The sequence below is a fragment of the Carcharhinus amblyrhynchos genome, chromosome 10 (genome assembly GCF_965287045.1).
Source record: "Carcharhinus amblyrhynchos chromosome 10, sCarAmb.v2.hapA, whole genome shotgun sequence".
Taxonomy (NCBI): domain Eukaryota; kingdom Metazoa; phylum Chordata; class Chondrichthyes; order Carcharhiniformes; family Carcharhinidae; genus Carcharhinus; species Carcharhinus amblyrhynchos.
Window position 1 is genome coordinate 9,222,646 of NC_137333.1, and position 12,915 is coordinate 9,235,560.

At 40.0% G+C, this 12,915-nt stretch overlaps 1 protein-coding gene across 1 annotated transcript; it reads right to left on the reverse strand.

Annotated features, from left to right (window-relative positions):
- Positions 1-491: 491 nt before the first annotated feature.
- Positions 492-12,641, reverse strand: mzt1 (mitotic spindle organizing protein 1). The gene is made up of 3 exons (XM_080198099.1): positions 12,556-12,641; positions 5,409-5,554; positions 492-1,665 (listed from the first exon to the last, which is right to left on the reverse strand). Exons 1-3 carry the CDS (start codon positions 12,599-12,601, stop codon positions 1,642-1,644), a joined length of 216 nt encoding a protein of 71 aa, XP_080054225.1. The 5' UTR covers positions 12,602-12,641; the 3' UTR covers positions 492-1,641.
- Between the last annotated feature and the right edge of the window lie 274 nt (positions 12,642-12,915).

Sequence of the window (12,915 nt, forward strand, 5' to 3'; positions counted from 1 at the left end):
GGAAGGCATGGATATTAGGGAAATTGGGGAAATAAAATGGTATCCTGAGGAGCGCACATATTACAGAGAAGGTGGTGCTGGAAGTCTTAAAGTACATCAAGGGAGATAAATCCCCAGGACCTGATGAAGTGTACCCTAGGATGTTGCAGGAGACGAGGAAGGAAACTGTGGGTCCTCTAGCAGAGATAATTGAATCATCGAGATCCACAGGTGAATTGCCTGAAGATTGGAGGGTGGCAAATGTTGTGCCTTTGTTTAAGAAGGGCTGCAGGGAAATGCATTGTTGTGTTGAGGTGAAGCATAAATGGACTTTATATATTACTTTATATATTATTATATATTATATGTAAGGTGACAGCACAAAATTTACATTTAACAAATTTGAAAATGAAACCAGTTGAGATAATCTAAATATAAAAATGAATCAAATGCAGTTTTCATTTAGAATGCTAACGTTAATTTGTAAATGAATTGCAGATCATACTAGAATGTGAATCAAAAAATGTATTTATTGTATATCTTTGTACAAGAGTTGATGCAATTTTAACACTGATATAAAACCATATTAAGCTTGTACAGTAACTTTAAACAAATGTTAAAAATGGACACATTTGAAAACTAGAAGAATGGAGTGTATTTATACAGAAGTAGTACAAAAACTAGGCAATGCTCGCAAACCATAATCCTGGAGTGAATCGGTTGGTAGTTTCCTGCAGAAAAACCTCAGAATCTGCTAAACTTTCAGATCCAGGAAGATTCTACAATCTGAAATTGCCGACTTGATAAAATCATAACAGTAGTAAATAACAATATTAATTTACAATATTACAAATACAATTTACAATATTACGGGTTTCGACATCTTGTTTTTGATAAGCGAGGGGATTAAGGGTTATGGGGAGAGGGCGGGAATGTGGAACTGAGACACGACAGATCAGCCATGATCTTACTGAATGGCGGGGCAGGCTCGAAGGGCTGGATGGCCTACTCCTGCTCCTATTTCTTATGTTCTTAAATAACAAATTAAGATTTATTTTTCAAAACTAAATGGATTTCATTAAATATTGCTCATTTTCAACACTGTGATTAATTATATAGATGACATAACTTTAAAGGGAAATAGACAAAGTAACGTTCATATTACCTTGCTGATGCGTAGTACAATAAAAAACTATGGATCATTCTGAAACCGATCCTTTACTAGGAGGCATTGCACACTGAGGCGAAGTACATTTTGCTCTCAAAACAGAAAGGCCATATAATAAAAGCATAATTATAATTAGTACCAATATCAATCATAGTCAAACTTAAAATTGCCATTTCCAGCCACATAATCTAAATTAAATTATACTATGTAAGGTTTAGTAATTGGCCTCCTGCATGCAGTCAGTGCTTTTCATACATATCCTTTGACTCAATAACGCATATTTTAAATTCAGATTAGCAAATTCATTGTGGTTCTTTATAGCAAGCATAGGCATGTCAACACCAACAGACTACTCCACAATGTGGAAATTACTATTTTTTCATTCTATGGTACAAAAATGATTCTTCTGCCCGTTCTCTACATCTTTCATTTCAATAATTTTCAGTGCAACCTGATACAGGCATCAAGCTGGAAGCTCTGTTACAAAGCTGATGTCAACCAGTCATATTCTCAGCAGCCTAAGGAGAAGAAATAAATGTCCAAATTAAGTACAGAACAGGGTCTTCGATTCACTTTCTCAGCACAATAAATATGGAAACTAAAAGAGTATTTTTTAAGATCTCTTGGTTTATAATTATATGTATTAAGTGCTTATTTTACAAAAATACTAAAGACAGACGAGATTGGCTAGTGGTCACTGGGAAAAAAATGCTTTTATAGCACAGCCAGTACATTTTAAATAAGATTGAGTCATACATTCTTCTGGTTCCATGCCTTAAGAAGGCATCAGAAATCATGGGCTTCTGGGTCCATGGTTACACTTGGCAACATACTGCAATGGCCTGCCATTGACTCTTGCAGACACATGGCTGACCAGGAATCTCTCCCAATCTTAACATGGGACTTGAACTCTGGGTAGCCTGCCTCTGAGCCAGAAGCTCTCTGTGCCAAAAGACTGCACTGGTCATACAATACCAAACATGTAACCTCTGGGTAGATGTGTAGACTAGCTCTGGATACTCCTGATTTACCAGGTAATTTGTTTACATCAAAGTAAATGCAAAATGATTGTACAGTCTTTTGCTAAAAATTCCCCCTCCCCTTGTACCACATTTAATTTGTAAAAGACTGCTCCTTAATAGAAATAAAATGTGTGCTTAGTACTCTCCTTTTGCCCTTACTGCTATGGGCCAACACGAGACCTACCATGCATTCTTTCTATGGCCTACGTTGGCTACTCGTGCACCATATCTTTCAATTTGGGTTCAGTCCCATTGAAGACAAAGTTACAATCTGTACATTTTTAAAATAAAATTAATCTTTATGAAAGAATTCATTTTTGCGAGCAAAATGTGCCATATTGACCATAGCCAAAGAGGCCCCGCCCCTTGGTGCTGCCTGATCCTGGTGGGCAGTGTCAAGGTGCCCCCTGGGTAGTGCCAGGGGCAGAGATTGACACTGCTCGGGTGCCCACACCCAGGGGCACCCCCACTATCCGATCCCCTGGGAGCCCCCAATTGCCTCCCTTCTCCTGCGAGTTCCCCGAACATGGGGAGCTACTCTATACCCTGCCGGAATGAAGTACTTCTGGCGGGATGGGAGATTCAATTGGGACTGGCAAGTTCCCGATAATTAGATTTAAAGTACGTTTAAAACATATTAAAAAAAAGATTCAAATGACTTACCCATCTTCCCATTGGTTTCCAGCATGGTCTGGGCTGCCACTGTTGGACGCCAGTCCAACGCCGGCATACCCACATCATGACTGCCACTGTTCTCCAGCTCCGAGAGATGCGTATGCATTTCCAGTGCATGCGCAAATGCCGGAACAGGGGCAACGACACACATCTCCCAGCCCGACCCGGCAAAAAGATTGCGGGTCGGGATGAGTGAATCGCAGTCAATATTTCTAACTTTTAATTCTATTTTTCTAGAAATAAACTCCATTACTTTTTCTAAAAACAGCCTCGTTAACCCGCATTGCCACTAGCATACTGCCAGGCCTGCTGAGTCTTACCAGCATTTGCAGTAATTTGCTTTTATTTTAGATGTTACATTCAATGATTTGTGAACCTGTAGCCCTGGAGCTCATCTACTCCCTACACTCATTTTAAGACTCTAAATTCCCAAGAAACATACAACCTCATTTCTGCTATCAAAAATGTACCATCTCAAATGTATATTGAAATTTATTTTCAATTTATGCACTCCTATTACAAGAACATTAATATCTTGTATTCCACTGTATTTGCCCCCAGGCTGAACTACACCAACCCACAGATTTGGTGTTAAAAATTTCAAAACTGTACTTTTGATAGTCAAATCATTTAAATGGCTAACACTAATCCCAATAACAATCACTGTGGAACATCACTTCACATCTTCAGCCAGTCTGAGTAAATACTCTTACGTGGTTTTGCAAGTAGCTTATTTTCCATTCTGTTACTTGTTCTAACTTTACATTCTCTGACCTAAGTAGGCAGAATCTACTCTGTAGTAGTTTACATTCTGAGGTGCTCATTTAGTTATTTGTGCTTGTGTCGGCTCTCAGATCCAAGGATTAGAGTTGGCTCTTTTCAAATATGTTCTGAATTTTCTGTTGAAAGTTACTACTGAATCTGTTTCCACTACCCTACACTAAAGGGTGGCACGGTAGCACAGTGAGGACGGACGGTGGCACAGTGATTAGTACTGCTGTCTCACAACACCAGGGGCCCAGGTTCGATTCACAGCTTGGGTCACTGTCTGTGTGGAGTCTACACGTTTTACCCCGTGTCTGCATGGGTTTCCTCCAGGTGCTCCGGTTTCTCCCCACAATTCAAAGGATGTGCTAAATTCTCCCTCAATGTACCCGAACAGGCACCGAAAAACTAGGGGATTTACACAGCAACTTTATTGCAGTGTTAATGTAACCTACTTGTGATTATAACTAAACTTAAACTTTTCAGATACTATATCCAAATCATTACTTGCTGCATAAACTCTCATTACACTTCTTTCATCAATGATCTTTCAGACAAGCTGACCTTTATTCTGCCACTAACATATTCCCTGAACCTATGCTTGGTTTCTTTACCATTACTACTCCATCTGCCTTTTGTTCCATTTGGTATACAATCTCCATTAGCTCCTTGCCTCCTTTTTTACTTCTTTTCTACCTCCCCATAATTCCAAACAAAAATCATATTGGACTCGAAACGTTAACTTTTGTTTCTCTTTACCTCCACAAATGCTACCAACTGGCCGAATTTTTCCAGCGTCTTTTTATTTGGCTTCCAGTACGTGCAGTATTTTACATTTGTATTATTGACCTTAAATTTATGTCTTCTGCTGACAATGGAAATAATTTTCTTGTTGACTCCATCAAAACTGTTTACAATTTGAATAACCTCTTAAACACCTCTTCTCACTTTCTCTGTTCAAAAGCCTTTTGAAAAAGTACAAACCGTTATATTTACTGTATTACTTTTATCTAGTCAAAATAATTCATTAAATTTGTTCAAATATGACCTTTCCTTCTTAAATCCATGCTAACTACTCCTTATTTCCATTTTGGTTTTGAGATTTAAGTACCAGTCACTCCTGCTCACAGCACATTCCTGATGGAGTCAATTATTATTCGACCATGTGGATCTGTTAATCCTAAATTTGGTTACTATTCAATTCTTAGGAAATTACCAATTTACGGGCCTGCAGATTTCATCATGTATTGTTATATTTCAGTGCAAAGATACACCCTATTTGTACTTATAACCACAACACAGCCTTCCTTCTAACCACATATTCTATATCTGTATTTATTCTCTCAAAAGAAAACATCCACATAAATCAGTTTCTTGCTCAGAACTGCAAAACTGTAATTAAATGCTGATTAGTAACTCCTAGATATTGCAGCTCAAGAATATCCTGTTTGGAAGTAAAATGTGAAATTTAGGCTCATAAAACAAAGCCCTATCAATGCTTAACTAGCAAATTCACTCATCCATCAAATCATCTGCAAGATTTCTGCTGCTTCTCTAGTTAATCTTTTTCATACTACCTATCACAGGTTTTACATCAATTATCCACCACATAAATTCTGTTCTGGCAAAATGCAAGCTCTCCTGTGCAAACCACTTCGTCCTCCTGAAAGGATAAAACCAGTTCTAAAAGATGTCAGAAAGCAGACACTGGTATAAAGGACCAAAAGGATTTCTCTCTGAAACAATTCATGATTGTATGTGACATGCATCAGATTTTATTGCACATAAACCTTTCTTACTTTGAGCGAGTCAGTAGCCTTGCGCAGCTCTTTGATGACTGAAGCCAAGGCCTCAGGATTGATTCCTTGCTCACAAAGACGGACACAAATCGACAGAGACTCCATATCAAGACCAGTGTTCAGCAATCTCGAAATTTCAAGAAGAACTGGAAGAAATACAGTAAAAGTTACTTCTATTTACATAGCACTTCTCAGAACTTCAGTGTCCCAAAAATGCTACAAAGGCAATGAAATATTTTTGAAAGTTTTTGGAATTACCACGGTTGTTAAAGAAAGACAGGAATTGCTCATGGCAATTCACACAGCAAGATGCTACAGACCCCAACATAATGACTAGATAATATTTTAGGGATAAATATTAACTAGGAATAATGGGGAGAATACCTCAAACTTCTTCAAATTAGTATCATGGGATTGTTATAGCCACTAGACAAGACCTAAATTTAACATCTCACCTGAAAAACATGATGTTTAGATTCTATGCTCAAATCTCTGGAGCGGGACTCCAGATGTAAGAGTGTTCCAACACTGAGCCATGGCCGGCATCTATACATTACAACAACTTTGCTGTAGCACTGTGTGCCCAAACATTGTAGGTATTTGCAATTAAAGTCACACCAAAGGCTATACAGCACTTCAATTCAATAATTCACAGCATTAATTAAAAAACATCCCACAAACATAGATTAAAATGATCCAGCAAAGCTTTCCTTGAACCCAACTGGCAGAAAGGTCAAATTTGAACTTTCATGAGGAGAACAAAAATGGTGCATTCACAGTCGCCATTAGTACTGCAGTTACCCAGGAGTTAGACATGCTTTTAATTCTAACCATTCCTGGGTACTTATTCTCTATAATCTCTAAACTGTCTGTGCTTTATATGCTCTGTCTGAGGCCAGAACTCTCCATTCACCTGACGAAGAGGGTAACCCCTCGAAAGCTTGTGAGAATATTATCAAATAAATAGGTTGGACTAAAACCTGGTGTTGTCAGACTTTTTACTGTACTTATTCCTGTAACAGTGTTCAAGCATGCGATTCAAAAATTGGATGGTTCCCAGTGCAAGGTAATTGCCCAATCCAACCTGAACATCCTGGGCAACTGATGTGCAATCCTTATGTGAAGAGTTTTGGGATGAAGTGTGGAGAGGAGGTGGCATCCTGGGTACCTTTGGGGTATGATATCCTAGGGAATGGAAATTATGGCTCTTTTTCTACAAGTTACTTAAATGGGCAAATTGGATTACAGATCCAAATTGCTTACGCATGTGTGATTTGGGAAATTCCTTTTGGAAGTAATTTAAGTGAAAAATCAAATGTTTATAATTTTTAAATAGCAACAATCTCAGTGTTAGCCAAATAGCAGATACTTTTTTCCTCCATTAAAGCAAACAAAATTTCATTCCACCCCCTCCCCCAAACAACACTAGACTTTATACCTCAAAAAATTCATACAACATACGAGCCTCAAGACTTCTTTTCAAGAGCATTCCTTAACTCTCAATGATTCCACAAGTAGATCATTAATAAGTACATTAGTTTTTTTCTTCAGATCTATACAACACCAGAATTAAGAAATAATTAGTTCACATTACACCGCTCAGGAGTAGGAAGATGACATTCACTAGGCACCGTTTTAAACCTGCAATGAAATAACAGTCAGCAAGGATTGGAGTCAGTCAGAGTTTGAATTAGGTTATCAAATAAATGTAGAAACGTTCATTAGCCCACGCAATTCAAAGAAAATGAAGCGATAATGGAAGAACTTCTTGTAATATACATCCCAAGTACTTTCTTTCTATTAATAGTTACTATATTGAAAAGAAACAATACCGATTAAACGGGCGAGATGCTGGGCACACCAAGACTGAAGAAATGGGTTTTGGGGGCGGGGGCACAGAGCAATATGGCACAGAGAAGGCAAGACAATGAATCAGCCTTCTCATCTGAAGGTTGTTCAGACATATGGATGTGTTGTGTGGAGTAAGAGCAACATAACCTCAATGGCTCTGATTGGTTTCCTTATTTTCCTCAAAACTTGCATACCATACACTCTCACCCCACCCACCTGTGCGAAGTATTTGAAATATGCACTCCCTCCACACATAAGAGATTGAATATTCCTGCTCAAGCTATTGCACTTGGTTTCAAATCTCTTAATGGCTTTTATCCCATTTAACTTCACTAATCTCCTCTAGGTATTCAATCCCATATTGATCCACCATCAAGAGCATGCAACAGAGTATCATAATGCTAATTCAATCTTAGAGTACTCGATGCTCGGAAAAAATGACTATTCAGAAAAGCAGCAAATACAACTTCCACCACGATAGGTAGGCCTAGTGCAGTGAATTCACAGAGACGTTACACTACAGAAGACAGACATTCGGTCTATTGTGTCTACACCAAATTTCCAAATGGCAATTATGACTTAGTTCCATCTTCCGGCATTTTCCCTGTACCCTTGCACTTAAACATCATCATCCTCTTGAATGCCTCAATTGAGTCTGTGCCACTACATTTCCAGGCAGTGCATTCCAGACATGAACAATTCACCATGTGAAAAAAGTGTTTTCTCACATCTTGTTTGCTTCTTTTGCAAAAAGGAACCTTGTGCTATTAATCAGGACACAGGGCTACTCCAGCTGCTTGAACTCTAATAATAATAAAAAAGAAACACTAGTTTTTTTTTCAAATCACTGATTTACTGCAGTGATTAAAACCGAGACTACAGTTACTATTAGTAGATCCAGGAAATTTGGTTTCTTTTAGAATCAGTTCTGGAAAACAAGCTTTCAAAGTATATTCAGCTGCTGAACATGATTTCAGGACTTTCTCTCATTTCATTCCAAATCTCCACATTCTGTTTGGATTGAAGTAAGGAAAAGAGGCATTGCTGAGGGAAAACAGAGACCATCAGACATGCTGTGTCTTCTAGAATTGGGTGAGAATGATAGCGCCCTGCAGAACTTAAAAAAGCTTGATGAGGCAGGGAATTACATATGAAGAAATATGCAGAGTAGGTCAGCAGCATCTGCAAAGAATCAAGGCAACTGGCCTCTTTTAAGGTCAAACCAAATAAACAAACCAAGTTAAATCAGGACAAAGTAAAAGGGGCAGCTCTCCAAAAGGAGGGAGAATAGCCCGAACAAAATCAAAGTACAATGGAAACGTGAAAACATCACATGAAAATTTGATTATTAGGGTCACTAATGCATCCCAGCCCCTGTGAAGTGGAAGGTGTCAACTGTGCCCGTGGACACCACATGCTCCCTTTCCAGGGACACTTGGCCACGAACGCAGCCGTGGTATATGACTCTAGAAGTAAGCCAATTGCTGTTATATATCTCACCTCCCATTTCTTTGTTGACCAAATAGCAAGGGAGACAGGTGGCGCAGTGAGAGAATGGTTTACCTCAAGGCAATATTCTTGCAACCTTGCTGCTCATTACTTATATCAATGACTCTCCTATTTGGCCACATACCATAAGTGCCCTCGTCACTGAGGACTTGTGCTCAGGGCAATCCTTTAGTCCTGTGACCATGCACTAGCTGAGCCAACCAGTGACTCTGATTAATCATCTGCAGACCAAACCCAAAAAGACACATTAGTTCTTTTTATCTTAGGAACAGAGATGCAAAGGATGGAGTTAATTTATTTTGCTTTAGAAGAAAACTACTCCACAGTAAACTGGCTTAAAGCTGTGTGCCAGTGTTAGGTCATGTTTGAAACTCCAAGATCATGTCAAAATAAAGTCCAAGGTGGCTGTCAGGAACACGTTACAGAAGCTAGTGAATTGTAAATGGAAGAACTGATTAGCTGCATTTGTCCTGTGCTACTCAGTAACTGAATGCAGCTGCCTAGTTTGGGACTACGCTCCCCATACCACAAAATTGGATCTCATCCTCACTGCAGCTTACAGTGCTATTACTGGCTGCCTGAAACCTACAACGGTGGGCAATCTGTACCCATTTGTTGCTATTGCTCCACCCAGCATAAGGAGGCAAGTTACATCAAGAATAGAAAGCACATAGCAGATCAATGACCCTAATCAACCTCTCTTCCAGAAAGGGCCAGCAATGAGATTCAAGCAGGGAGCATTTTTTTTACATGCTGTCTAGCCCAGAGACAATTGGTCAATGCATCTACAAACAAAGGCACTATGTATACCTAATTATCCAAAGCAATCCCTCCCACCAGGAGTCAACAAGACATGGCCTATTTGGCTGTGTCAGCAGAGCTTGCATTGCCATGTGAAGTCCTTATGCATAAGTAATGACAGTCAGATAAATTCTGTTGACTGTGAAGAGGCACCTGAAAATGATTCGCAGTTCTGAAGGCCTTTGACTGTTGAGCCAGAGTCTACATGGAACAATGAGGGAGGGTGTAATGACACGAGGGGATAATGATCTCACACCTTTATCTGCAAAATACTGCCATTTCTCACACAAAGCATGGAACCTTCTTACAATGAATTCATATTTCAATCAATCTGATGAAATGCATTGCAACTAAATTAGAGCAATATTAGTGGAGTAATTACAAATGCTGACTTAGAAATCAAAAGCTCCAAAATAATTGAATGCTTCAGATATTTGAGGAACAACTAAAATTGCAATTAAGTTGACTGTTGCTGTTGTCTTGCTTAGTGATTAAAAATATATTGATTACCTCAGAAAATGTAAAGACAAAATACGTGCAACAAAGCAGAAAAAGTGTGTGTGTGTGTGCGCGCGCGCACGCACACACGCCTTCATCCCATTTTAACAAATGCATCAACTGGCTCATTTTAATATGCTCATTACTAACATCACTTGGCCCAAGCCTATTCAATAAAAGCGACCTAGGACTTGCACTCACTGCATCTGCAATACGTAACCCATGACGTCCTGCTATTATACTGATTGCTGGATTGCCCATTGCATTTGGGAAAAGAGGTAGAAATCAGTTAACAGTCAAGAAACTGCAAGTAAAGACAAATTAGCGATGATTCATTGAGAACACCATTTTCAACACGTAATATATTGTTGTACACAGGATTTAACCAGCAGGTTTGTCACACATGGTAGATAATTTTAGATTCATTAACCACTGCATGCATCTAATCCACACTGACACTTATAAAAATTGCTTACAGCAAATATGGGATTGTCAAGTCCTAATGACTTGCTGTAAGGCACATTACATGTATTAAAAAATTAAGTGTGGTGTGTGTAAATCAAATACCAGGAGCTAAGAACTAATGCAATTTGAAGTCTGTAGTGATTTCGACAGTGTTTTATAAAACTATCAGACATGCCATAATAGTGAGTCAGAAGATATGCTGTCTTTTAATGACAATCGTTATGCCAGATTTTATACAATAACCATTATAGAATTAAATAATTAGTACTGCTCCATGTTGAACACAACTTGGAAGCACCACCAGGGATGGCAAGGGCACAGAACTGTGGGCAGAGGACTTCAATGTCCATCACCATGAGTGATTCGGTAGCTGATCGAGCTCTAAAAGGACACAGCTACTAGATTGGGTCTAAGGCAGGAGATGAAGGATCTGATCAAGGAAAAACCAACTTGATCTGTCCCTCGCTAATCTACCTATCACAGAAAAATCTGTCTATGATAGTACCAGTTGCACTTTAGGATTGTCTTCATATTGAGAATACCTTTTATCAAGCTGTGTGGCATCACCACCATACCAAATGGGATCAATTTAGAACAAATACAGCAACTCAAAACTGGGTGCCCATGAGGCTCTATGGGTCAGGAGCTGAATTGTATTCAACTATAATCTGTAACATTATGATCTGGCTTTTCCCGTACTACTATCAGACCGAGCGATCAGCCCTGGCTCAATGAAAGGTCAAGGAGGGCGTGCTAGGATAGGAACAAGCATACCTATAAAATGAGAAGTTAACCAGGCGAAGCTACAGCACAGGATTACTTGCTGCTTCTGCTGTTGTGGCATGGACATGATATGATGTGGACATGCCGGCGTTGGACTGGGGTAAACACAGTAAAAAGTCTGACAACACCAGGTTTTAGTCCAACCGATTTATTTGATAGTAAACTCACGAGCTTTTGGGTTAGTCCCTTCATCAGGTGAATGGAGAGTTCTGGCCTCAGACAGAGCATATAAAGGACAGACAGTTTAGAGATTACTGATTAGAATGTGAATCTTTACACCTAACCTGCTGTTCAAGTCCTAAAGTGACCGACAATATGTGTGGAAGGAGCACTGATCACAGGTTAAAGAGATGTGTATTGTCTCCAGACAGTACAGTAAGTGAGGTAATCTCTTTTTCACCAAGAGGATGGTAGGAGTCTGGAACTTGCTGCCTAACAGGGTAGTGGAAGCAGAAACTCTCAATTCGTTTAAAAGCTGACTGGTTATGCACTAAACTATCCCCATATCCCTTGATCACCTTATTGGTTTGTCTAAACTTCAATGAGTACTGACCCTACCTCTCTCCATCAGGCAATCCTTCTATACTTGGGCTGGACATAGTGACTCTTCTCTGGACTGTGACCAATAATGTGGAGATGCCGGCATTAGACTGGGATAAACACAGTAAGAAGTCTCACAACATCGGGTTAAATTCCAACAGGTTTATTTGGTAGAAAATAAAGGCATCTCCACACCACTGAGTCACAGTCCAGAGAAGATTCACTATATCCATCCCAAGTATAGAAGATCACCCAATGAGGAGAGATAGGGTCAGTACTCATTGCAGTTTAGACAAATCAGTAAGGTGATCAAGGGGTGAAGTGGAATTACATTGAAAATAGGATCAAGAGTAGGCCATAAGATAGAGGGGCATAATTAGGCCATTGGGTTCATTGAATCTGCTCTGACATTCAATCATGCCTGCGTTTACTACCAAATAAACCTGTTGGTCTTTATCCCGGTGTTGTGAGACTTCTTACTGCGACCAATGCCAACCTGGCCTTTCCTGAGATAAGGGGTCCAAAACCGTTGACAGTATTCCTTCCCTGACAGCACAGTGAGTGCAACCACACCGCAGGCAGCGGTGCAGGAACGCTGCTCCTGCTCCTCCTCCTCTAGCAATGAGGGATGGGCAATAAATGCTGGCCTTTGTACCCACATCCAGGAAAAATGAATTATAAATAACCGAGAGAGACTCACCGTCCATCGTCTCCCTCACCGCGTTCAGATTGCCAGCATTCGCCATTCCTCCCGCTTCTGGACAGGATCACCCCGCCCACCCGGCCCGCTAAACAACCATTTTAAAGTATTTTTTAAATTCACCAGAACCTACGGTTCACCTGGCGGACATTATCCCTCGGCACGAAGTCCGCACAATTATAAAGCCCTCTCGCTATGACACCCCCCCGGCGGCTCTTTGTTCGCTGCCTGGAAGGGGGAATCGGTGTCAATAAAGTTTGTTGACACGGCGACCGTTAGCGTTTGAATCTGATTGGCTGCAGACGGGGAATATGCCGCCTGATTGGGCGCTGCCGGTCGCCGGTCCCGACCGCTGATTGG

What these genes read in the sequence shown, in the direction of transcription:
- mzt1 (XM_080198099.1), bottom strand. Translation starts at nt 12,601, where the DNA reads ATGGCGAATGCTGGCAATCTGAACGCGGTGAGGGAGACGATGGACG. An exon ending in GGTGAGGGAGACGATGGACG is followed by an intron (nt 5,555 to 12,555) that starts GTGAGTCTCTCT and finishes TATTTCTTCCAG; the next exon opens with TTCTTCTTGAAATTTCGAGA. An exon ending in AGGCTACTGACTCGCTCAAA is followed by an intron (nt 1,666 to 5,408) that starts GTAAGAAAGGTT and finishes TCTTCTCCTTAG; the next exon opens with GCTGCTGAGAATATGACTGG.